The 23464-nt window shown below is 49.4% G+C and overlaps 3 protein-coding genes across 3 annotated transcripts; all 3 read right to left on the minus strand.

Annotated features, from left to right (window-relative positions):
- Positions 1-233: 233 nt before the first annotated feature.
- LOC135998590 (gastrokine-2-like) lies at positions 234-2504 on the minus strand. The gene is made up of 6 exons (XM_065651832.1): positions 2442-2504; positions 2031-2084; positions 1598-1738; positions 1269-1379; positions 643-784; positions 234-328 (listed from the first exon to the last, which is right to left on the minus strand). Exons 1-6 carry the CDS (start codon positions 2502-2504, stop codon positions 234-236), a joined length of 606 nt encoding a protein of 201 aa, XP_065507904.1.
- Positions 2505-9125: 6621 nt separating this feature from the next.
- LOC135998565 (ciliary microtubule associated protein 1A-like) lies at positions 9126-11515 on the minus strand. Its single transcript, XM_065651800.1, has 6 exons — positions 11410-11515; positions 11123-11323; positions 10758-10859; positions 10450-10571; positions 10118-10255; positions 9126-9212 (listed from the first exon to the last, which is right to left on the minus strand). Exons 1-6 carry the CDS (start codon positions 11513-11515, stop codon positions 9126-9128), a joined length of 756 nt encoding a protein of 251 aa, XP_065507872.1.
- Positions 11516-13858: 2343 nt separating this feature from the next.
- On the minus strand, positions 13859-16129 carry LOC135998589 (gastrokine-2-like). The gene is made up of 6 exons (XM_065651831.1): positions 16067-16129; positions 15656-15709; positions 15223-15363; positions 14894-15004; positions 14268-14409; positions 13859-13953 (listed from the first exon to the last, which is right to left on the minus strand). The coding sequence occupies exons 1-6, from the start codon at positions 16127-16129 to the stop codon at positions 13859-13861; spliced, it is 606 nt and encodes a 201-aa protein (XP_065507903.1).
- Between the last annotated feature and the right edge of the window lie 7335 nt (positions 16130-23464).

Here is a 23464-nt window from a genome sequence, read left to right on the forward strand (position 1 = left end):
CAAAAAGGGGTAAAAAAGATACAATCAAGGGTGCAGTAATGAGAAAGTAGCCAGAGTTAGTCCATGCTAAGGTGCTTTATTGAAAGCTGTGGTCAACAATTGGCCTGTTTCTGCATTAGAATCATCAGGAAGGGAACGCTTGGCAGAGGAGATGTCGGGGAAGAACAGCATCGGGACTGGCTTTGTGCAGCAGTGATCAAGCCTCTGTTTGTGGTCCCAGAAAGGTGAGATTTTCAGACCTTGATGTTGGGACGGCAGTAGTTCAGCTGCACAAGATTCAGGACATTAAGCGCATTGCAGGCTCCTGCGTTGTAGACGGCTGGGAGTTCTTTACAAACAAGAAAAACAAAACCAAATACTGTGAGATAAGGTGTCAAGGTGGTCTGTGCGCTATTTGGAAGCCTTTAATACCTGGCACATCGCACTCATGTTTTAATCAAAATGAGCCTTCTCAAGTGCCAAAGAAATGACTAAAGAAAAGCTAACAGCGAGGGGGTGGAAATGCTGCTGTGTCCGAATGCAACAGCCTGCACCTGATCTGTAGAGCATCTTTGTCATACAGGGTTTGCAGACAATCAGCCTGCAGTAAGGCTCCGGTTTATACGGGATAGTTACAGAGAGAATTCATTTGCTTGTACTCACCAGCAACTGGAGAAGCCACTACAGATGTGACCGCTCCGCACACGTTGAAGATGTCAGGTCCATAAACCTCGAGTGCAGGGACAACTGTCTGGCCGAGGACATATGTGATCTGCTGTAGGGGTTGTATTTGACCCTTCAGACCCTGAACATCAAAGAACAGAATGCAGCACGATCAGTGCCTTGGTCCATTGAATGCTGTGCATGTTCCTGTGTCTGGATGATGACTCAGTGTTTGGAGTTTTCCTCAGCAGTGTATTTAGTGCGGGCTTTTCACCCCCTGGGTGACTCTGGGGCCCTTGGCAAGCGCTGAATTCAGCTCCTGCAGCAGGTGTTTCTGAGGGAGTCCGGGTGCAGGGAGGCTAAAGAGAGCAACCTGCAAACCTAAACCTGCTCAGAGAAAACCGTCCCGTAGCCAATTCCCAAGCCACGTTACTGTTCAGAACAACAATCCTGCCGCTTGGAAGACCTCATCCTCTCAAGAAAGAAAAAGTACAGGGAAGAAATAGCTCGATGAACCCCAGGGTAAAGATGTAGGCAGCCAGGATGACTGGGATTGACATTGAATTTATCTACAACACTGCAAACTCGTGAAAACCCTCCGCTACAAGCATCCCTTTTGATCTCACCTGGAAGCCCTGAAGCACTGAGGGAAGTACATCAAAGCTGGGTATCAGGTTGGTGTTCAATGTGGAAATGTAGCAAATTCTCTCGGACAACAGTTGAGTTGCAATATAGCCCTGGAAAATAAAGTTATTGACAACTAGGAATTCAGTTTTTCAATAACTAAGATTGGAATTAAAATTGCATTCAGAAAGTAAAAAATGTGGAGAGTTTTTACCATCAAACTTATACTCAAAATATTAAGACTAAAGAAGCAAGTCCTGTATTTTAGTCGGCTTTAGCACAACTAGTCTCCCTGTACATTTTCCGAACAAGCTTGCTCCTTGCCGCTCACCGTGTTGAAGTTCCAAATGGTTTTCCATGTCCCAATTTGGCTGTTTTGCTCAATAATGGCCACGCGCGTTTCCCTGTTGATGCTCAGGAGTTGGACGCCGCCATTAACCTGGATTTCCCTGGTGACTAGCTGGTTCTGAAACTAGAACACAAAATTAAACAACACTTTAGACTCGCAAATTAGTCAGTTCTCTCCCCAAAGCTTTAGAAAATCGCTGCTATAAGAGCAGAAATGTGGGTTCACCGTAAGCGCCTATAATGGCCAGAGTATTGCCAAAATGACAAATGGTCATCTGGAGGTTTTAGAGGTCTATGCATGACAGCAGTTTCAGATTTCTCTGTGCCCAAGGCATGGGACAGAAGCAAGGAAAGCTCCAGCAGCAGGGCCCAGAGAAACAGCAGCAACGTGTGTGTGAGCTGGTCCCTGTACTCACGAATTCAGCGAGGGCTGGAGTCAGCAAGAGTCCGAGCAGGACGGTGGTCACAATCTGAAAGGAAAAGCAAAACCAAGAGTGTAACTGCAGCTCTGGCTGACAAAGCCGGTCAGGAGAATCCGAGGGCCTTTTTCCTTTTTCCTCGCTCCAGCTGTGCAAAAGCGTGGACAAAAATGGACATGGATTAGGCTTCCTGTAGATCGAATAATGTGTAGTTAAACCTTTAACAAAAGCCTTACCTCCTCGTCTGATTAGCTTAATGGGGTGTGAGTTGCTCTCCCTAGAGGAGAAAACTCTCCCCAGAGAATTCTTTTTTGGTAGAGACACTGTGCTAAAGACACTTCAGAGAGAGAAAGGCAATGGTTTTGAATCAAAGTTGTAGTTTATAAGGAAGAAAAGCCGCATACTCACAGTGAGTTTCATCTTGACTGCAGAGCTGATGCTGGTGCAGGTCGAAGGAGCAACGGGAACCATCCACCTTATATATGTTTTCAGCATCAGGTGTGGAGCAGTTAAGTGTTGAAATAATTTTGTCATTTGTATCTCTGTCTGCATGTCACTGAAACTTGTTTCCTGCTGTAAGTACTTCATCAATATGGGGATTGTACTTCTGCAGATTTTTGGCCAGCCAGAGTCTGGTCGTTATCAGATAAGAATCCATTTGCAGTGGATTTTTTTAATAGTAACTTTCCGGTCTTTACTAATTACTTTTGGAAATTCACATCAAACTTTAGAGCAGACATAGACTATGGGGTTTTCTTTTAAAAAAAGCCTTATAGTATATAAAGCAAATAAAAGCCATTGTACCTTCCAAAATGTGCTCGAAGGTACCATGTAACCATAGAGTGCACCCAAGTACAGGTGCCAAATACAACATTGCCACTGGAAATTGTGTTATAATAAAAAGGCTATTCAATCCTGTGGGTGTCTATTACTTCAGGTGGCAAGAATAATTTTTTTCACCTTGCCTCAGCTTATTTTCTGTGACGTAAATTCTTCTTGAAAGCCGTGCTTGTTCAGTTAGGGAGGTTCATGGGTATTTGGGCTTTTGTGTCACGTTGCTCAGTTTTCCTTTGTGTGCACACTGACTCCGTGGCAGAGAATCACTGTAAAGACTGCAGAATTACTTGTGAGCAGCACTTCTTTTAAAAAAAGGAGGGTTTTCCTGTCCAAACTCACTTTTGCACAGTCCTGCAAGCGGGCGCAGGGCAGGGGCAGAGGCGGCGGCGGGAGACGCTGAGGGGCCACCGGGCCCTGAGGGGAGAAAAACGGGCGGGAAAAACGGCGGGAAGAGGCGGCTGAGGCGGCGGCGAGGGCCCCACACCTTTATGGAGTTCCAGCTTGATTAGTTTACAGCAGCTGAAGTATTTTTTTCGCAAAAGACTCTTGCTAGAACTGTTGTTGGTGTCTCAAAAGAGAGTATCTCTTTTTCTGTTTAAAAAACAAAAATTCCCTCAGAGTTCAGGTTGCCTCAGCATCCTGAATGTGAGAAAAGCAGAGCTGAGGAGAAAGCCCTGTGACTTTGGAATGCTAATGGGTGGCCTTTGGAATGGAAATGACAATTTGAATTAAACGAGGGAAGGTGAAGAGCTGTATTTTCCATGCAGCAGAGTTACTGAAGTGATGGTTGTAGATCATGGGAATTGTGTTTAGTGATAAAGCTCAGGTCTCCTCCTTGTTGAGCAGGATCTTTTTTGTAAGGTGAGCAGCTCCTATTTTCTGCACTGTTAAGAGTATCTATATATCTATGTCCAGACATGGAGAGTTTGAGAGTCCCGGTATTGGCGTCTCTTCAGGTTCAGCAGAGCCTTTGCTGTCATGTCTCTGCTCAGCAACCTCTTTTTGAGTCCCCTTCTCTTCCTCATCAGTCTGAACTTGAATCTGTTTAAATCTGAATAATTACGATCATTGTGAAATGTAATGACAGTCCCATCAGAGCAAGAAACCTGCCAGAATGTGATATGATGATTAAATTCCCGTGGTCTGGAAGAAGCAAACACTTTGCTTCGTTGGTTAGTGCTGTTGGCTGGAATATGGGATTTCCTTCTGACAGACAATTCAATGCTCAGAAACTCATTTTGATCCTTATTCTGAATGTATTACATTTAGTCACCAACTATGCAGATACAAAAAGTTCCACTTTCCTGTGGGACCAATATTACAGCATTCTGGCACACGACGTTTGACATTTGTCAAAACAAAATAATAAAATACAGTAGTAAATAGCATCAAATTAATACGTCAAGTCTCCAGGAAGTTACTTTGAAGTAACTGTAACAAAGCCTCGTTGTTTCAGTGAGACAGAATAGCGTTGAAAAACTAAGAACAACAGCAGACTACCAGGAAACTACTTCATTTTGGTGAAACTTTTTATTTCAATGAAAACGTTTCAGTTAGTGAATAAAGCTGAAGAAAGCACTGAAGTTGCTCCCTCCAGGCCTCCAGAAATTAGCATGGCCCATGATATAAACATAATTTGGGCTTCCTTCGTGAGTTTAGTTTGAGCTTTTCGCACACATACATATTTATTGATCTGGAATCGAAGAAAGGCAATTTCTCAAGTCTCTTGCTCCATACATTGCAATTACTGACAGAAAGCAATTGCAGCTCATAGAAAGAAATGGCGGCACGTGGTTCAGCAACACGTGCTTCAGCAGCACGTGCTTCAGCTTCCTGTCTTCTGTAAAGCTTTAATTGTTACTGTAGGAGACGTGGTTAATTTAAGTTTTTGCTGGAATAAAGCAGCCGGGAGATGTAGTAAGCATCACAATGTGGTATATGATGGTAAAAATGGGAATTGATGGACATGAAGTCCAAGTCATTTTGTGAGAAGCCCCCAATGTTCCCTCTCTCTGCAGCTCTCCCTCCTGGCCCAGCTCCGCAGGCCGGTCTCACCAGGAAAGCCATGTCCCCCCAGCCCGGCAGAGGGTCCCCTGCCCAGCTCCCTGCCCGCTGGCACCACGGCGCATCCACCTCCCTGCGTGCCGCGACGTGAAGTTCGGCGCAGAACGGGTGAGTTCCCAGGCAATTGTGCTGCTGAACTGTGTTTATTGCTGTGCCGCGGTCCCAGCTGCCTAGGCCTCGGCCTGGCGGCGCCTGCGGAGAGAAGAGGGTGCTGAGGCCCCACCGTGGCCGCAGTGCCAGGCGGTGCGAGGCTGTGGGGCAGCGCTGGGCACCCTGTGGGGTGTGGGCACCCAGCTGCACGGGGGAGCTGCGGTGGGAGCTGCAGGGACACCCTGGCCGAGGTGAACATCTGGGCTTTACGGCAGCACCCAACAGGGTGATTTCTGCTGGTAGGGACACGTCACTATTGCGCTTCTCACTTTCCATGGCAATGTCATCCCTCGTTTTTCTTCCTGACCTTGCTCTGCCTACGCCTGTTGCTGGGTATGCTCTTGTCGAGGCAGAGCCACTTTAAACTAACACTTGGAACAGGAAGAGCAGGTTTCAGAGAAGAGCGCCCAGGAGCCGAGAGGCCAGTTAAACCATCCTTCAGCAGGAACATCAGTGGAGCTTGGCCAGTGAGTAACTGGGCACTTCGGAACACCCTGCCTCTAAATGCTTCATGGCTCATGGCCACCATCTGATACCGGAGTTTGGCAACACCCCCCACTCAACAACTCACTTTATCTCCTCCTCCAGCACAGCCAGCATGCACAAATCAGCCCCAGCCCAAACAGGATGGAGCCCAAGATCGCTGCGACGGTTTCTATGCAGTACTTCTTGTAGGTCACAGGATTCATAGTATTTTTCCTATTCTGAATGCTCCGATCTGGAGGAACAATTCTGTACCTTAGTGTTTCTTGCAGACTACGGGTGATCTCACACGAGGTCTGACAGCTGTTTGACCAACTGTCCCTTGGAGAGAGACAGCCAAAAACCGCCCCTGTGTCAGGGAATGCCACCCCCAGCTCTACCTCCCAGGGGGACCCACACCCCAGGAGGACAGAGTCCAGCCCATGGGGAGACACCTGAACCTCGCTCCCCCCTTTGCCTTTGCTCCAGCACGGGCACTGCTTGCACGCCTCCCGCCTTCAGGACTTGTCTCCCACTTCTGGCCCCTGCAAGGCTGCTCCGTACCTGGAATCTTGTCAAGAAGGTCTTTGATCCCCGCCTGGCGGGCTTCCCCAGGGTCGGACAGCTCTGCCAAGAATCAGAGAAAGGTAAAGCCTCAGCAGAGGATGCAGGAGAACGGGGCACGTTCCCCCTAAGCCATGCGCGATTTCTCAGCTCATCCCTTTGGACCTCAGGGCACAGGAGGGATCCCCTCCCTTGTGCCTGGGGGGGCACTCGAGGCAAGAGTTTGGCTGCTGAAGAGCCTGCAGACACAGGGATTTTGGTTTATGACACTGGATGACCAAAGAACAGCAATTACCTGGCATGCCTCGTGATTTCATTGCCCACGTCCCTTCATCATAGATCGGCACTACCTGACCGCCTCCCTTCTGAAATGCCATGGTCTCCACACTCTCATGGCCCAGATCTTTAGAAAGAACTGGAGTCAGTTTAATTAGAAGTAACCTCATCAAGAACCAATATCTCCAGGAGGCAACATTTCTCAAAATACATTGATAACACTCAGAAACAAAGCCAGAGCATTTGAGGGTGCCGGTTCAGTCGGGGAAAGCGCCCTTCTGAGAAGCACATGTATCTAAACCTCCACTTCCCAAGTCTTCTGCTATAGAGCGATACATACCCACCATGCTCTACTTTGTCCAGTTGCTTGTGGACTTGGTTGAGGACTGATGGATGCCGGGAAGCTTTTCGTCTTTCTGCCTTAGGCTTTGCTCTTTGATGACCTTAATGGAAAGTATAAAGTTAAATTCTGAGAATTATAATACTGAAAATGAGTGCTTAGGCTGTGAAGTCAGCCAAGGCTGAGCACTCACCCTTGCGATGCCAGGTGAGCTGCGGCGCGGGACCCACCCGAGGAGCTGGAAAAGCCCTCCCTGTGCTCACACCTGTAACTCAACAGCCACGAGAAGTTTCCATCATACATTGTGACACCGTCTTTCACTGAATAGCTTTGAGCTGGCAGCTCCCAAAGGAAGCGAAAAGCCGTGACGTACCCATGAGACTGCCCCGTGTGTCAGCCCTGGAAGCCAGCTGGTATCCTGGATATCCATTGCGTCATTGCGTGTTGCCATGTCTGCAGACAGACACAACAGAGAAGCTCCCAGGAAATATCTCAATGGACGTCTTCAGAATATAAAACCCTAAATGCTGACTCATTCAAGCAACAGACCTGAGGGGTTGCCACGATGTTTCTGGACAAGAGCCAACTGAGGATTCGCATGGCCATCGACTACAGGTAAGTCTGTAATGAAGCACATTCCGTTAGATCTCGTCAACTGCTTCTTTCTCAGTGACCTGCAGTGACTGGAGGGGGGATCAGGTAATGACGTGGGACCCAGACGTGGGTGGAGGTTTCCAAAGCTGCAGAGGGGCCGGGGCGACCTGTTTGGTAGCACCTGGCAGCTCTCAAAATACCATTTCCAGGCTGCATGCAACACCCCTCAAGGGCTGGATGGACAAACACATGGATCATTGGGAATTTCTTACTGGGATATCTCGGGGCTGGGTGCCCCCTCCCCCCGCCTGCCCGCCTACCGGCTGCCCATTCTCCGCATGGCGCAGCCCCGACCCCCTGGGCTTGCAGGGCCACGAGGAGGAGGATAAAGAGGAGGGAGGGGGTTATGGGCCCCCACGCCTGCATCGTGGCACTGCCACTAGCTCTGCCACAAATACTGCTGCTGCTGCTCTGGCCACTGCCACCGCTGCTGCAAATGCTGCTGCTGCTTTTAGCCACTGCCGCCGCTGCTGCAAATGCTGGCGCTTCCGCTGCTGCTGCTGCAAATGCTGCTGCCGCCACTGGTGCCGCTGCCAGCACTGCCGGAGCGGTGTCTGTGCACAGCACTACACACCAGGGTGTTACACAGCCTGGCTCTTTGACCTCACAGCCCAAGGCGCAGCTCAGGATACCATGGGCCCTCTGAGCTGCGAGCTCACATTGCTGACTCACGTCCAAATTTTCATCCCCCAGGGCTATTCCCTGGTCTAAGAAATTCTCCTCCATGCACTGCAGGATGCTCCTGGATTCCTGCAGCTCGCTGTGCAGATGTTGGGGTGGTTCAAGTTTTTGCTTTCTTCACGCCTGGTTTCAGCATCATACAGATTTATAGATGCCATATTTCAAATGGTGTAAAATTTGTAGGTATTGATGCTCCTTAGTTCATGTTCAAGCTATAGAGTGGAATGTCCCATTGTACACAAACGTCTTCATTGCTCTGGCATCCTTAGAAATGCTCTTTGCTTGTGTTGGTAGGTGGGGACTTAAGTCAGACAATGCCGGCTCCAATGACCCAAAGGCCTTAGCAAGCAGGGCAGCATAATGTGGAACAGATCAGTGTCATGGTATAGATCCACTTCATCCCTGCTTCTCAGAAAGGAATTACATAAATATTTTCTATTAAGCTCAGGAGTTCAAAACTGAAACGTGAGAGGCCAAGGCGCGAGAACCTCAGGCGAGGTGTCTGTACCCCAGGGGTGCCTAAGGCAGCGGATGTTCTCTAATGTCTCGAGTTTGCACCCGGACACTGGCAGAGGACACGAACTGGGTCTGTCTCAGGCTCCTGCTGCCTGTGCTGCCAGGTTGTGCCCCTGTTTCCAGGTCGTGTGTTTCCACGTCGTGCATGTGTTTCTTGCTGCCTGTGTTTCCAGGTCCTGTGTGTGTTGCCAGGTCGCCTGGGCTTTTCCAGGTTGTGCCTGTGCACGGTTTGCACAGGTTTGTCAGCACTAGACATTTGCGTGTGGCTGGAACAAAGGCTTCGAAGGGCAAATCACCACTTTTGCCTGCAGGCACTTGTCTGCATCTCCTGGTTTAGGGCAATAAGGAGAAAATGTGCAGTTAGACCTGTCTGCATCGCTGCTTCTTAGGATTTCAGTGCTCTCCAGTCTGACCCTTGTAGGGTTTTTGCTGAGGCATAAAGGTTAAACAGAGCAAGCAGCTCTTCCTCGCCCACAGAAGCCTCCTCCTCATGTCTCAAGGTAAAGAAAAAACATCTCTGAGGAACACATTGTTTTATTCAACACATCTCAAACATCGAGGATCAGGGGAGTGGTGTACACGGAATGGCGCAGTCCAAACGTGGCTGCAGGTGCCTGGGGCTTGATCAGCTCCACCTGGAAGGGGTAAAGGAGAAAAAGGTGACCATGGGCACTTGTCATTGCTTGTCTGCGTGCCCGTTGCCCTGCCCGTCCCCCCGAGCCCAGTGCCGTTTCTGGACAGCCGCTCTGCATCTCTCTCTGTCTCCTTTTGGTCAGGGCTGGCTGTGGGTGCAGCGGAGTTCAGCGTCCTGACCCAGCAGACTTGTCCCCAGCGACGGCCGTCTGCCAGAACAAGGGTGCCGATGTGCACTGGCCGCTCCTCATCGCACACCGCTGTATGTGTGCCTTGCAGCCTCCAGCTCACTGCACCTATTGCTGTGGCACGCTTGTTGGAAACCTCAAGTATTTAGCAGAGCACTCGAGATGTCCTGAGGCTGTTATTTGTTGTCATTTCCTTCTCATTTGGGGGACGTATGTGAACAAAAGAGAAAAACAGTTTAGCAGGAGGTAGAAGACATCCATTGAGTTTGTGTTTGCAGACAGCAAAAGAAAAATCTAGTTTTCAGCAGCAAACAGACTGAAAAGCTCATCACAGCTGGTGTGAAAAGCTGAGGTGAGCTGAGCTGGGGCTGAGTCCAGAGGACGTCGAGCTCCAGCCAGACTTTGCTGGATTCACCTCCCCTCCAAATTCGTCTTCCCAGCATTAGGAAGGCAGGGACCTGTGTCTGCTTGTCCCTTCTGAGGAGTGACCTCCTGAAGTGCTCGCAGTGCACGAGCCCATAACATTTACTGGCTGAGACAGCGGAAGGGAAAAGCAGTGTTCCTTGCCTTCCCTCTGCTGGGCTGGGGACAAGGGAAGGGACAGGAGGGCTGTCCTGCAACTTGTCACTGCAGCAGCACACTGTGCAGCTCAAGGCAGCCCCAGCGGAAGGGGAGATGCTTTGGCAAAGCCTCGCAGGAGCAGAAGGCGGCCGCCTTACCCTTCCCGTGCGGTAGTCCGCCGGCCCTGGTTTGACCGTCTTGTCTCGGAGCTGAGTTTGGCTTCCCATGGAGTACCCGGGAGCTCTGGTTTTGAAAACGTCCAGGTCGATCTTTGGGAGCGCCGCTGGACCTGGGGTCTGTAAGAGAGTCAGGGGAGCCACTGGGTGAAAATGGCCGGTGTTTGTTCCTCCCTGTTCCCTGCACGGGATGCACCAGTTCAGCGAGCTGGGCAAAGGATTTGGGGACCCCACAGCCCTTCTCTTGCAAGTTGGTGGAGGCATGGGCAGCAATTTTTCTCTGTGTGTCTGCAGCCCCTGGATGTGACTCTCACCTTGGCGAGATCAGCATCGTAGCGATCCCGCTGACTCCTGCTCTTCATGGAGTAGCACGGGCTGGCAGACGTGTGTGCCGTGTTGGGGCCCAGCACCCTGGGCAAGGTGTAGGTGCCAGGACCTGCAAGAGGAACGGGAAGGGAAGAAACCTCTGGCGCAGAGACAGGCACCCTGCAAAGCCTGCTCAGCGCAGCAGGAGGGATGTCTGTCCCCTTTCCCAGCTCACTCTGGTTGAAAAGCTGAGCAGCAGATTGTCACTAGAGGCCACCCCAGCTGCAAGGGTTTCCATCTCCCTGCAGTCACTTACCTGGGCTGAGGTTGGTTTTCACGCCCCTGTTCCGGAAGCCCATGGACGGCTCAGGCGGGCACTTAAAGACATGCCGGTTGGACTTCTCCGGGCTGTAATCGCCTACGGTAGAGGACAACAGCACAAAAGCGATGAAGTTCTGGCATTTTTCTCAAGCAAGGAGGCAATTTCACCAAGAGCTGCCCTCCCTAACAGCTGCATGAGTGCCAACTGCCAGAAAACATCAATAGCTCATTGAAAGGGTGAGCTGAGCCTTTGGTACCCATCTGTCTTTTGTACCCATCTGTCTTTTATGCCATTCTAGCAGGGAAACGTGAAAATGTCCTTGTCTTGTCTGAACAAACAGCTGGAGGAATGTTACTCACTTGGTCCAGGTGTGATGTCTGTCTTTATACTGGGACGTCCAGTGATGGCGTAGGCTGGAGCCACATACTTCCCAGTCCTGGTCATGGAGGGCTCCACGTAATAGCGAGGGCCTGGGGAGCAGCCGCCTTCCGCAGGAGCTTTTGCCCCTCTGCATGTGTACGCAGGGGCTTTGACTTTGGTGGGATTGTGGTTGATGTAACCTAGGGAGAAAAGGGAAGTGGGTTTGTAGCTGATTTTAGCACAGGTGTGCTCAACGTGCCACACACCACTCTGATCCTTGTGTTACCCGTTGTCCCCTGGACCGAGTATTTGGGTCCAGGGCTGGTGAACTGGGCCGTGATGAGGCCCCGTGGGCGGTGAGGTCTCCAAGTCCCCACAAAAGCTCCGTCCATGCTGGGAGATGCTTCAAAAGCCTGAGGAAAAAGCAGAATTGTGTCTTGGTACTTTGGTTTGTGCCTTAGTAGTTCTCAATCACTGTTCAAATGATTGTGCTGTACAGTAGTAGTGAACCTTGCTATGGAGCTTTGTTAAGTCGCACTTTTCCGACATCGTATTAAAACCACTTTGGCTAATATCTTTGACAGTGGTTCTTTAAACGATCTCGGTCACCCATTGGTGACACCTTGGTCCTGTACCATGCGAGTCCTGTCTCACCAGACAACACCAAAGCTCTTGATAAAAGGCCAGATTTTATGATGGGGGTGTCGAGACCCTTTGCCCAGCACAGTTGTGGATTCCCCCGCCCTGGATTTCTTGTTGAAGGCCTGGGGATGCAAATCCCACTGGGCGCAATAGAGCTCGTGGCTGCTGCTGGACTATGGCAGGGAAGGAGGAGTCTCAGGACTTCACCTGTCTCAGCTGTGGCAGTGAAAGGGATGAGGACAGCAATGTCTGCGTCTGCCTCGTCTCTGCGGCACAGAGCGTGGCGAGCAGTGAGGGCAGCCAGAGATGTGGCAAGAGAGGTCACCAGTGAGGGCAGCCAGAGATCTGGCAAGAGAGGTCACCAGTGAGGGCAGCCAGAGATCTGGCAAGAGAGGTTGTGGTGGCAGCGGCCAGGGGACCCTGGGGACAGCCGGGGATCGTCCTGGAAACGCTCTGTGACATCGGGACGTTTTGCGATCGTATCAGCTGGTGATGCGGGGCTGGGGACGTCCAGCCTGCAGGGCCAGACCTTCCTGAGATCTGCTCGTCCTGTCTCCATGCATATTTTCAGGGTGCACATGAGACAGATTTTGCACATCAGCAGAGACTGGGGGAGATGGGACCCACAAACACTGTGTTGCAAAAAATGTGACAGCTATAAAAAGTATCCTATCTTCCGCAAATCATTGTTTCCCTCACACCCTCAGATTACCACAGGAATAATCTTGCTCTAATGGCCAAGTCCAAGCCTCAGCACAGGTGTCTGGATTCTCAGTCCCCTGTGACTCCCAAGACGCAAACTCAGTCTTTTCCTTTGCAGTCTGTTCGGTAACAGTGATTACCTCAAAACACGCGTCTCACTTTGAGCAGGGAACCTGCAAACAGCTCTGATGAAGCGCTGTTTGGTTAAATGAATATTTGGATCTCCTGCAGTTGGGTTTCCCCGGTTTAAGGTACAAGTACGTGCACATGTGGCCAGCAGGAGGGAGCAGAGCTGCACAGAGTGAAAGGCACAACTTTACTGACTGCATTTCACATAATAATTTTGCGGGTCTTTTCTTTCACTCATGTACGTTTGGCTTTAAAACATACATACTACTGCTAAAATGTTTCTTTCCAGTCCCTGCTAAAACAGGAGTTGACTACCGAAATGCCAGTGCCAAGGCAGAGCAGGGCACGATGAGAGCTGAAAGGTTCTGTTAGGATAGTGTCTAATGACTATCAATAAAGTGAAAATCCCTCCTCAGCTTTGATTCTTGCCTCTTCCTGTCATATTTAGCCTCAGCCTGAGTAGGAGAGCTGATAGTGTGTAAGGGGATTCCGAAAACTTGTGTGACAGCAAAAGGAAGGAGATAGGCAGCAACAAGCTCCTGTCTGTCTCCTCTGCAGGGACTGGTGTGTGCTAATGCAGGGAATGCAGCTGCTTTGGCCTGAGATGGGCCGAAGTGAACTCTGTCTCCTCTCCAACTGCTGCACAATAAACCTCTGGGGATGGGTGAGAGGGGAACAGAAACTGTGGGACGTTGCATGGCTGGTGTTCTGAGAGAGAGATTTGTATTCACAGGGTAACCCAGGGCATCCTGCCATTTTTGTTAGAACAGAGGAAATATAGGAAATATAGGAGTCTACTTTAGGAACAGAACAACTCTCTAAATCCTACAACTTAGACTCCTCTTCCCTAAAAAAAGGCAAATCTGTTGCATTGTCCTGCTCTTGTGCACATGAAACAAGATTCTTTCGACATCTTTCCCTGGACAGGGAAAGGAAGGTCTGAACTCTGTAGACCTTCTTTGTGATGGCCACACTGACGCTTGCCCACCTCGGTCGTGCCCTGTGTCAAGATCAGGCTTTTGAAAGAGCCAAAAAGGGGTAAAAAAGATACAATCAAGGGTGCAGTAATGAGAAAGTAGCCAGAGTTAGTCCATGCTAAGGCGCTTTATTGAAAGCTGTGGTCAACAATTGGCCTGTTTCTGCATTAGAATCATCAGGAAGGGAACGCTTGGCAGAGGAGATGTCAGGGAAGAACAGCATCGGGACTGGCTTTGTGCAGCAGTGATCAAGCCTCTGTTTGTGGTCCCAGAAAGGTGAGATTTTCAGACCTTGATGTTGGGACGGCAGTAGTTCAGCTGCACAAGATTCAGGACATTAAGCGCATTGCAGGCTCCTGCGTTGTAGACGGCTGGGAGTTCTTTACAAACAAGAAAAACAAAACCAAATACTGTGAGATAAGGTGTCAAGGTGGTCTGTGCGCTATTTGGAAGCCTTTAATACCTGGCACATCGCACTCATGTTTTAAACAAAATGAGCCTTCTCAAGTGCCAAAGAAATTACTAAAGAAAAGCTAACAGCGAGGGGGTGGAAATGCTGCTGTGTCCGAATGCAACAGCCTGCACCTGATCTGTAGAGCATCTTTGTCATACAGGGTTTGCAGACAATCAGCCTGCAGTAAGGCTCCGGTTTATACGGGATAGTTACAGAGAGAATTCATTTGCTTGTACTCACCAGCAACTGGAGAAGCCACTACGGATGTGACCGCTCCGCACACGTTGAAGATGTCAGGTCCATAAACCTCGAGTGCAGGGACAACTGTCTGGCCGAGGACATATGTGATCTGCTGTAGGGGTTGTATTTGACCCTTCAGACCCTGAACATCAAAGAACAGAATGCAGCACGATCAGTGCCTTGGTCCATTGAATGCTGTGCATGTTCCTGTGTCTGGATGATGACTCGGTGTTTGGAGTTTTCCTCAGCAGTGTATTTAGTGCGGGCTTTTCACCCCCTGGGTGACTCTGGGGCCCTTGGCAAGCACTGAATTCAGCTCCTGCAGCAGGTGTTTCTGAGGGAGTCCGGGTGCAGGGAGGCTAAAGAGAGCAACCTGCAAACCTAAACCTGCTCAGAGAAAACCGTCCCGTAGCCAATTCCCAAGCCACGTTACTGTTCAGAACAACAATCCTGCCGCTTGGAAGACCTCATCCTCTCAAGAAAGAAAAAGTACAGGGAAGAAATAGCTCGATGAACCCCAGGGTAAAGATGTAGGCAGCCAGGATGACTGGGATTGACATTGAATTTATCTACAACACTGCAAACTCGTGAAAACCCTCCGCTACAAGCATCCCTTTTGATCTCACCTGGAAGCCCTGAAGCACTGAGGGAAGTACATCAAAGCTGGGTATCAGGTTGGCGTTCAATGTGGAAATGTAGCAAATTCTCTCGGACAACAGTTGAGTTGCAATATAGCCCTGGAAAATAAAGTTATTGACAACTAGGAATTCAGTTTTTCAATAACTAAGATTGGAATTAAAATTGCATTCAGAAAGTAAAAAATGTGGAGAGTTTTTACCATCAAACTTATACTCAAAATATTAAGACTAAAGAAGCAAGTCCTGTATTTTAGTCGGCTTTAGCACAACTAGTCTCCCTGTACATTTTCCGAACAAGCTTGCTCCTTGCCGCTCACCGTGTTGAAGTTCCAAATGGTTTTCCATGTCCCAATTTGGCTGTTTTGCTCAATAATGGCCACGCGCGTTTCCCTGTTGATGCTCAGGAGTTGGACGCCGCCATTAACCTGGATTTCCCTGGTGACTAGCTGGTTCTGAAACTAGAACACAAAATTAAACAACACTTTAGACTCGCAAATTAGTCAGTTCTCTCCCCAAAGCTTTAGAAAATCGCTGCTATAAGAGCAGAAATGTGGGTTCACCGTAAGCGCCTATAATGGCCAGAGTATTGCCAAAATGACAAATGGTCATCTGGAGGTTTTAAAGGTCTATGCATGACAGCAGTTTCAGATTTCTCTGTGCCCAAGGCATGGGACAGAAGCAAGGAAAGCTCCAGCAGCAGGGCCCAGAGAAACAGCAGCAACGTGTGTGTGAGCTGGTCCCTGTACTCACGAATTCAGCGAGGGCTGGAGTCAGCAAGAGTCCGAGCAGGACGGTGGTCACAATCTGAAAGGAAAAGCAAAACCAAGAGTGTAACTGCAGCTCTGGCTGACAAAGCCGGTCAGGAGAATCCGAGGGCCTTTTTCCTTTTCCCTCGCTCCAGCTGTGCAAAAGCATGGACAAAAATGGACATGGATTAGGCTTCCTGTAGATCGAATAATGTGTAGTTAAACCTTTAACAAAAGCCTTACCTCCTCGTCTGATTAGCTTAATGGGGTGTGAGTTGCTCTCCCTAGAGGAGAAAACTCTCCCCAGAGAATTCTTTTTTGGTAGAGACACTGTGCTAAAGACACTTCAGAGAGAGAAAGGCAATGGTTTTGAATCAAAGTTGTAGTTTATAAGGAAGAAAAGCCGCATACTCACAGTGAGTTTCATCTTGACTGCAGAGCTGATGCTGGTGCAGGTCGAAGGAGCAACGGGAACCATCCACCTTATATATGTTTTCAGCATCAGGTGTGGAGCAGTTAAGTGTTGAAATAATTTTGTCATTTGTATCTCTGTCTGCATGTCACTGAAACTTGTTTCCTGCTGTAAGTACTTCATCAATATGGGGATTGTACTTCTGCAGATTTTTGGCCAGCCAGAGTCTGGTCGTTATCAGATAAGAATCCATTTGCAGTGGATTTTTTTAATAGTAACTTTCCGGTCTTTACTAATTACTTTTGAAAATTCACATCAAACTTTAGAGCAGACATAGACTATGGGGTTTTTTTTTAAAAAAGCCTTATAGTATACAAAGCAAATAAAAGCCATTGTACCTTCCAAAATGTGCTCGAAGGTACCATGTAACCATAGAGTGCACCCAAGTACAGGTGCCAAATACAACATTGCCACTGGAAATTGTGTTATAATAAAAAGGCTATTCAATCCTGTGGGTGTCTATTACTTCAGGTGGCAAGAATAATATTTTTCAACTTGCCTCAGCTTATTTTCTGTGACGTAAATTCTTCTTGAAAGCCGTGCTTGTTCAGTTAGGGAGGTTCATGGGTATTTGGGCTTTTGTGTCACGTTGCTCAGTTTTCCTTTGTGTGCCAACTAACTCCGTGGCAGAGGATCACTGTAAAGATTGCAGAATTACTTGTGAACAGCACTTCTTTTAAAAAAAGGAGGGTTTTCCTGTCCAAACTCACTTTTGCACAGTCCTGCAAGCGGGCGCAGGGCAGGGGCAGAGGCGGTGGCGGGAGACGCTGAGGGGCCGCCGGGCCCTGAGGGGAGAAAAACGGGCGGGAAAAACGGCGGGAAGAGGCGGCTGAGGCGGCGGCGAGGGCCCCACACCTTTATGGAGTTCCAGCTGGATTAGTTTACAGCAGCTGAAGTGTTTTTTTCGCAAAAGACTCTTGTTAGAACTTATGTTGGTGTCTCGAATGAGAATATCTCTTTTTCTGTTTAAAAAAAAAAAAAAAATCCCTCAGAGTTGAGGTTGTCTCATCATCCTGAATGTGAGAAAAGCAGAGCTGAGGAGAAAGTCCTGTGACTCTGGAATGCTAATGCGTGGCCTTTGGAATGGAAATGACAATTTGAATTAAACGAGGGAAGGTGAAGAGCTGTATTTTCCATGCAGCGGAGTTACTGAAGTGATGGTTGTAGATCATGGGAATTGTGTTTAGTGATAAAGCTCAGGTCTCCTCCTTGTTGAGCAGGATCTTTTTTGTAAGGTGAGCAGCTCCCATTTTCTGCACTGTTAAGAGTATCTATATATCTATGTCCAGACATGGAGAGTTTGAGAGTCCCAGTATTGGCATCTCTTCAGGTTCAGCAGAGCCTTTGCTGTCATGTCTCTGCTCAGCAACCTCTTTTTGAGTCCCCTTCTCTTCCTCATCAGTCTGAACTTGAATCTGTTTAAATCTGAATAATTACGATCATTGTGAAATGTAATGACAGTCCCATCAGAGCAAGAAACCTGCCAGAATGTGATATGACGATTAAATTCCCGTGGTCTGGAAGAAGCAAACACTTTGCTTCGTTGGTTAATGCTGTCGGCTGGAATATGGGATTTCCTTCTGACAGACAATTCAATGCTCAGAAACTCATTTTGATCCTTATTCTGAATGTATTACATTTAGGCACCAACTATGCGGATACAAAAAGTTCCACTTTCCTGTGGGACCAATATTACAGCATTCTGGCACACGACGTTTGACATTTGTCAAAACAAAATAATAAAATACAGTAGTAAATAGCATCAAATTAATACGTCAAGTCTCCAGGAAGTTACTTTGAAGTAACTGTAACAAAGCCTCTTTGTTTCAGTGAGACAGAATAGCGTTGAAAAACTAAGAACAACAGCAGACTACCAGGAAACTACTTCATTTTGGTGAAACTTTTTATTTCAATGAAAACGTTTCAGTTAGTGAATAAAGCTGAAGAAAGCACTGAAGTTGCTCCCTCCAGGCCTCCAGAAATTAGCATGGCCCATGATATAAACATAATTTGGGCTTCCTTCATGAGTTTAGTTTAAGCTTTTCGCACACATACATATTTATTGATCTGGAATCGAAGAAAGGCAATTTCTCAAGTCTCTTGCTCCATACATTGCGATTACTGACAGAAAGCAATTGCAGCTCATAGAAAGAAATGGCGGCACATGGTTCAGCAACACGTGCTTCAGCAGCACATGCTTCAGCAATAGTTTCCTGTCTTCTGTAAAGCTTTAATTGTTACTGTAGGAGACGTGGTTAATTTAAGTTTTTGCTGGAATAAAGCAGCCGGGAGATGCATTAAGCGTCACAATGTGTTATATGATGGTAAAAATGGGAATTGATGGACATGAAGTCCAAGTCATTTTGTGAGAAGCCCCCAATGTTCCCTCTCTCTGCAGCTCTCCCTCCTGGCCCAGCTCCGCAGGCCGGTCTCACCAGGAAAGCCATGTCCCCCCAGCCCGGCAGAGGGTCCCCTGCCCAGCTCCCTGCCCGCTGACACCACGGGGCATCCACCTCCCTGCGTGCCGCGACGTGAAGTTCGGCGCAGAACGGGTGAGTTCCCAGGCAATTGTGCTGCTGAACTGTGTTTATTGCTGTGCCACGGTTGCAGCTGCCTAGGCCTCGGACTGGCGGTGCCTGCGGAGAGAAGAGGGTGCTGAGGCCCCGCCGTGGCCGCAGTGCCAGGCGGGTGCGAGGCTGTGGGGCAGCGCTGGGCACCCTGTGGGGTGTGGGCACCCAGCTGCACGGGGGAGCTGCGGTGGGAGCTGCAGGGACACCCTGGCCGAGGTGAACATCTGGGCTTTACGGCAGCACCCAACAGGGTGATTTCTGCTGGTAGGGACACGTCACTATTGCGCTTCTCACTTTCCATGGCAATGTCATCCCTCGTTTTTCTTCCTGACCTTGCTCTGCCTACGCCTGTCGCTGGGTCTGCTCTTGTCGAGGCAGAGCCACTTTAAACTAACACTTGGAACAGGAAGAGCAGGTTTCAGAAAAGAGCGCGCAGGAGCTGAGAGGCCAGTTAAACCATCCTTCAGCAGGAACATCAGTGGAGTTTGGCCAGTGAGTAACTGGGCACTTCGGAACACCCTGCCTCTAAATGCTTCATGGCTCATGGCTGCCATCTGATACCGGAGTTTGGCAACACCCCCCCTCAACAACTCACTTTTGTCTCTTCCTCCAGCGCAGCCAGCATGCAAAAAACAGCCCCATGCCCCACAGGATGGAGCCCAAGATCGCCACAACGCCTTCTGTGCAGTATTTCTTGTAGGTCGCAGGATCCATAGTATTTTTCCTATTCTTGACGCTCCGACCTGGAGGAACAATTCTGTAACTTAGTGTTTCCTGCAGACTATGGGTGATCTCGCACGAGGTCTGACAGCTGTTTGGCCAACTGTCCCTTGGAGCGAGATAGCCAAAAACCGCCCCTGTGTCAGGGAATGCCACCCCCAACTCTCCCTCCCCGGGGGACCCACACCCCAGGAGGACAGAGTCCGGCCCACGGGGAGACACCTGAACCTCGCTCCCCCCTTTGCCTTTGCTCCATCACCGGCACTGCTTGCACGCCCCCCGCCTTCAGGACTTGTCTCCCACTTCTGGCCCCTGCAAGGCTGCTCCGTACCTGGAATCTTGTCAAGAAGGTTGTTGATCCCTGCCTGGCGGGCTTCCCCAGGGTCGGACAGCTCTGCCAAGAATCAGAGAAAGGTAAAGCCTCAGCAGAGGATGCAGGAGGATGGGGCAGGTTCCTCCGAATCCATGCGCAATTTCTCAGCTCATCCCTTTGGACCTCAGGGCACAGGAGGGATCCCCTCCCTTGTGCCTGGGGGGGCACTCGAGGCAAGAGTTTGGCTGCTGAAGAGCCTGCAGACACAGGGATTTTGGTTTATGACACTGGATGACGATGACCAAAGAACAGCAATTACCTGGCATGCCTCGTGATTTCATTGCCCACGTCCCTTCATCGTAGATCGGCACAACCTGACCACGTCCTTTCTGAAATGCCATGGTCTCCACACTCTCATGGCCCAGATCTTTAGGAAGAACTGGAGTCAGTTTAATTAGAAGTAACCTCATCAAGAACCAATATCTCCAGGAGGCAACATTTCTCAAAATACATTGATAACACTCAGAAACAAAGCCAGAGCATTTGAGGGTGCCGGTTCAGTCGGGGAAAACGCCCTTCTGAGAAGCACATGTATCTAAACTTCCACTTCCCACGTCTTCTGCTGTAGGGCAATGTATACCCACCATGCTCTACTTCGTCCAGTTCCTTCAGAATATGGTTGAGGACTGATGGATGCCGGGCAGATTTTCGTCTTTCTGCCTTAGGCTTTGTTCTTTGAGGACCTTAATGGAAAGTATACATTTAAATTTTTTCAGAAATACAATACTGAAAACGAGTGCTTAGGCTGTGAAGTCAGCCAAGGCTGAGCACTCACCCTTGCGATGCCAGGTGAGCTGCGGCACGGGACCCACCTGAGGAGCTGGAAAAGCCCTCCCTGTGCTCACACCTGCAACTCAACAGCCGCGAGAAGTTTCCATGATACACTGTGATACTGTCATCACTGAATAGCTTTGAGCTGGCAGCTCCCAAAGGAAGCGAAAAGCCACGACGTACCCATTAGACTGCCCCGAGTGTCAGCCCTGGAAGCCAGCTGGTATCCCGGATATCCATTGCGTGTTGCCATGTCTGCAGACAGACACAACAGAGAAGCTCCCAGGAAATATTTCAATGGACATCTTCAGAATACTAAACCCTAAATGCTGACTCATTCAAGCAACAGACCTGAGGGATCGCCTTGATGCTTCTGGACGAGAGCTGGCTGAGGAGTTGTGTGGCCATCAGCTATAGGTACATCTGTAATCAAGCACATTCCGTTAGATCTCGTCATCTGCTTCTTTCTCAGTGACCTGTGGTGACTGGAGAGGGGATCAGGTAGTGATGTGGGACCCAGATGTGGGTGGAGGTTTCCAAAGCTGCAGAGGGGCCGGGGTGACCTGTTTGCTGGCACCTGGCAGCTCTCAAAATACCGTTTCCAGGCTGCGTGCAACACCCCTCAAGGGCTGGATGGACAAACACACGGATCCTCTGCGATTTCTTACTGGAAATTTCTGGGCTGGGTGCCCCCTCCCCCCCGCCCGCCTACCGGTCGCCCATTCTCCACACGGCGCAGCCCCGACCCCCTGGGCTTGCAGGGCCACAAGGAGGAGGATAAAGAGGAGGAAGGGGGTTATGGCCCCCCATGCCTGCATTGTGGCACTGCCACTAGCTCTGCCACAAATACTGCTGCAGCTGCTGCAAATAACTGCTGCTGCTGCGACCACTGCAGCTGCTACTGCAAATCCTGGCGCTGCTGCTGCTGCTGCAAATGTTGCTGCTGCAAATGGTGCTGCTGCTTTGGCTACTGCCACTGCTGCTGCAAATGCTGCTGCTGCTGCTTTGGCAGTTGCTGCCACCGCTGCAAATACTGCTGCTGCTGCTGCAAATGCTGCTGCTGCAAATGCTGCTGCCGCCACTGGTGCCGCTGCCAGCACTGCCAGAGCGGTGTCTGTGCACAGCACTACACACCAGGGTGTGACACAGCATGGCTCTGTGACCTCACAGCCCAAGGCGCAGCTCAGGATACCATGGTCCCTCTGAGCTGCGAGCTCACATTGCTGACTCACGTCCAAATTTTCATCCCCCAAGGCTGTTCCCTGGTCTAAGAAATTCTCCTCCCTGCACTCCAGGATGCTCCTGGATTCCTGCAGCTCGCTGTGCAGATGTTGGGGTGGTTCAAGTCCCCCAGCAGGACAAGAGCCTGCGAGCGCAATGGTCAAGTTGAGATATTTGGAATATGTCTGTGATTTTAAATCTGGGCAATTTTATTACATGGGTTTTACAGTAGTCATGAGTTTTCCTTTCTTCACGCCTCGTTTCAGCATCATGGAAATTTAGAGATGCCATATTTCAAATGGAGTAAAACTTATAGGAATTGATGCTCCTTAGTTCATGTTCAAGCCATAGAGTGGAATGTGCCATTGTACACAAATGTCTTCATTGCTCTGGCATCCTTAGAAATGCTCTTTCCTTGTGTTGGTAGGTGGGGACTTAAGTCAGACAATACTGGCTCCAATGACCCAAAGGCCTTAGCAAGCATGGCAGCATAATGTGGTATAGATCAGTGTCATGGTATAGATCCACTTCATCCCTGCTTCTCAGAAAAGAAATTTTTGTGCAAGCTGAATAGAGAAGTCAGCTGGTAATATCCGATGAATTCGTCACTTTTCACAAGGAATAAGTGCCAGGATGAGAGGAAATGGCCTCAAGTTGCACCAGGGGAGGTTGCGGTTTCCCCAAAGTGCTGTCGGGCATTGGAACAGGCTGCCCAGGGCTGTGGTGGAGTCACCATCCCTGGAGGGGTTGGACAGAAGTAGATGAGGTTCCCAGGGACATGAGTGAGTTCATCCAGGCTTGACTGGCCTTTGTGTTTTCTTTGCAAAGGCAACTTGCAGGGATCTTTTTCCAGTTTGTAATTCTTCTTTTTCCCTGATCATCTGCATTCCTCTACATCTTAAACATATGTGTAAAAATATTTAAATATTTCCTATTAAGCTCAGGAGATTGAAACATGGGAGGCATAGGCGTGTGAACCTCAGGTCAGGTGTTTCTACCGCAGGGGTGCCTAAGGCAGCGGATGTTCTTCTCAAACGTCTTGAGTTTGCACCTGGACACTGGCAGAGGAGACGAACTGGAGCTGTCTCGGACTCCTGCTGCCTGTGCTGCCAGGTTGTGCCCGTGTTTCCAGGCCGTGTGTGTGTTTCCAGGTCATGCCTCTGTTTCCAGGTCGTGCCTGTGCACGGTTTGCACAGGGTTTGCTAGCACTTGACGTTTGCTGGGGCTGGAACAAAGCCTTCAATGTTCAAATTGCCAATTTCCCCTGCAGACACTTGTCTGCGTCTCCCCTCACGTATCTCAAGAGAAGGCTCTAATGCTTGCAAACTTGCAGCCTTTTACAAGCTGGTTCAGAGCAAAAGTGCTTTGGGCAGCCCTTGTCTGACACATGAAATGTGTCTCTGGTCAAAGAATGTCCTACAAGGACATAGGATTAGTGACCAAAATCAAAGTGTTACTGTCCAAAGTCATAATTATGTAATTGAGCCTCCAAGACACATCATTGCAAACGTGCCTATCAAAATATCCCTTATCACCCAGGAGAAATCCTTGCTGTATCACTGGTTTTGCCTTTTCAAATAGGAATTAGTGATTATTTTTCTTGAGCTGTCTCCAGGATGCTCTGCTCTCTGCTGAGGGCGTGCAGGGAAGGACCCAGCTACTTTCACGGTGCAGCGTTCAGCTCCA

The sequence above is a fragment of the Caloenas nicobarica genome, chromosome 25 (assembly GCF_036013445.1).
Source record: "Caloenas nicobarica isolate bCalNic1 chromosome 25, bCalNic1.hap1, whole genome shotgun sequence".
Classification (NCBI taxonomy): domain Eukaryota; kingdom Metazoa; phylum Chordata; class Aves; order Columbiformes; family Columbidae; genus Caloenas; species Caloenas nicobarica.

Coding starts and splice junctions, on each gene's coding strand:
- LOC135998589 (XM_065651831.1), bottom strand. CDS start 16,129: ATGGTTCCCGTTGCTCCTTCGACCTGCACCAGCATCAGCTCTGCAGTC. Junction 15,710..16,066: donor CAGTCAAGATGAAACTCACT/GTGAGTATGCGG, acceptor TTTTCCTTTCAG/ATTGTGACCACCGTCCTGCT. Junction 13,954..14,267: donor AGTGGCTTCTCCAGTTGCTG/GTGAGTACAAGC, acceptor TTGTTTGTAAAG/AACTCCCAGCCGTCTACAAC.
- LOC135998565 (XM_065651800.1), bottom strand. CDS start 11,515: ATGGACGGAGCTTTTGTGGGGACTTGGAGACCTCACCGCCCACGGGGC. Junction 10,860..11,122: donor AGACATCACACCTGGACCAA/GTGAGTAACATT, acceptor CCTCTACCGTAG/GCGATTACAGCCCGGAGAAG. Junction 10,256..10,449: donor ACGATGCTGATCTCGCCAAG/GTGAGAGTCACA, acceptor ACTCTCTTACAG/ACCCCAGGTCCAGCGGCGCT.
- LOC135998590 (XM_065651832.1), bottom strand. CDS start 2,504: ATGGTTCCCGTTGCTCCTTCGACCTGCACCAGCATCAGCTCTGCAGTC. Junction 2,085..2,441: donor CAGTCAAGATGAAACTCACT/GTGAGTATGCGG, acceptor TTTTCCTTTCAG/ATTGTGACCACCGTCCTGCT. Junction 1,739..2,030: donor CTCCAGCCCTCGCTGAATTC/GTGAGTACAGGG, acceptor TTTGTGTTCTAG/TTTCAGAACCAGCTAGTCAC.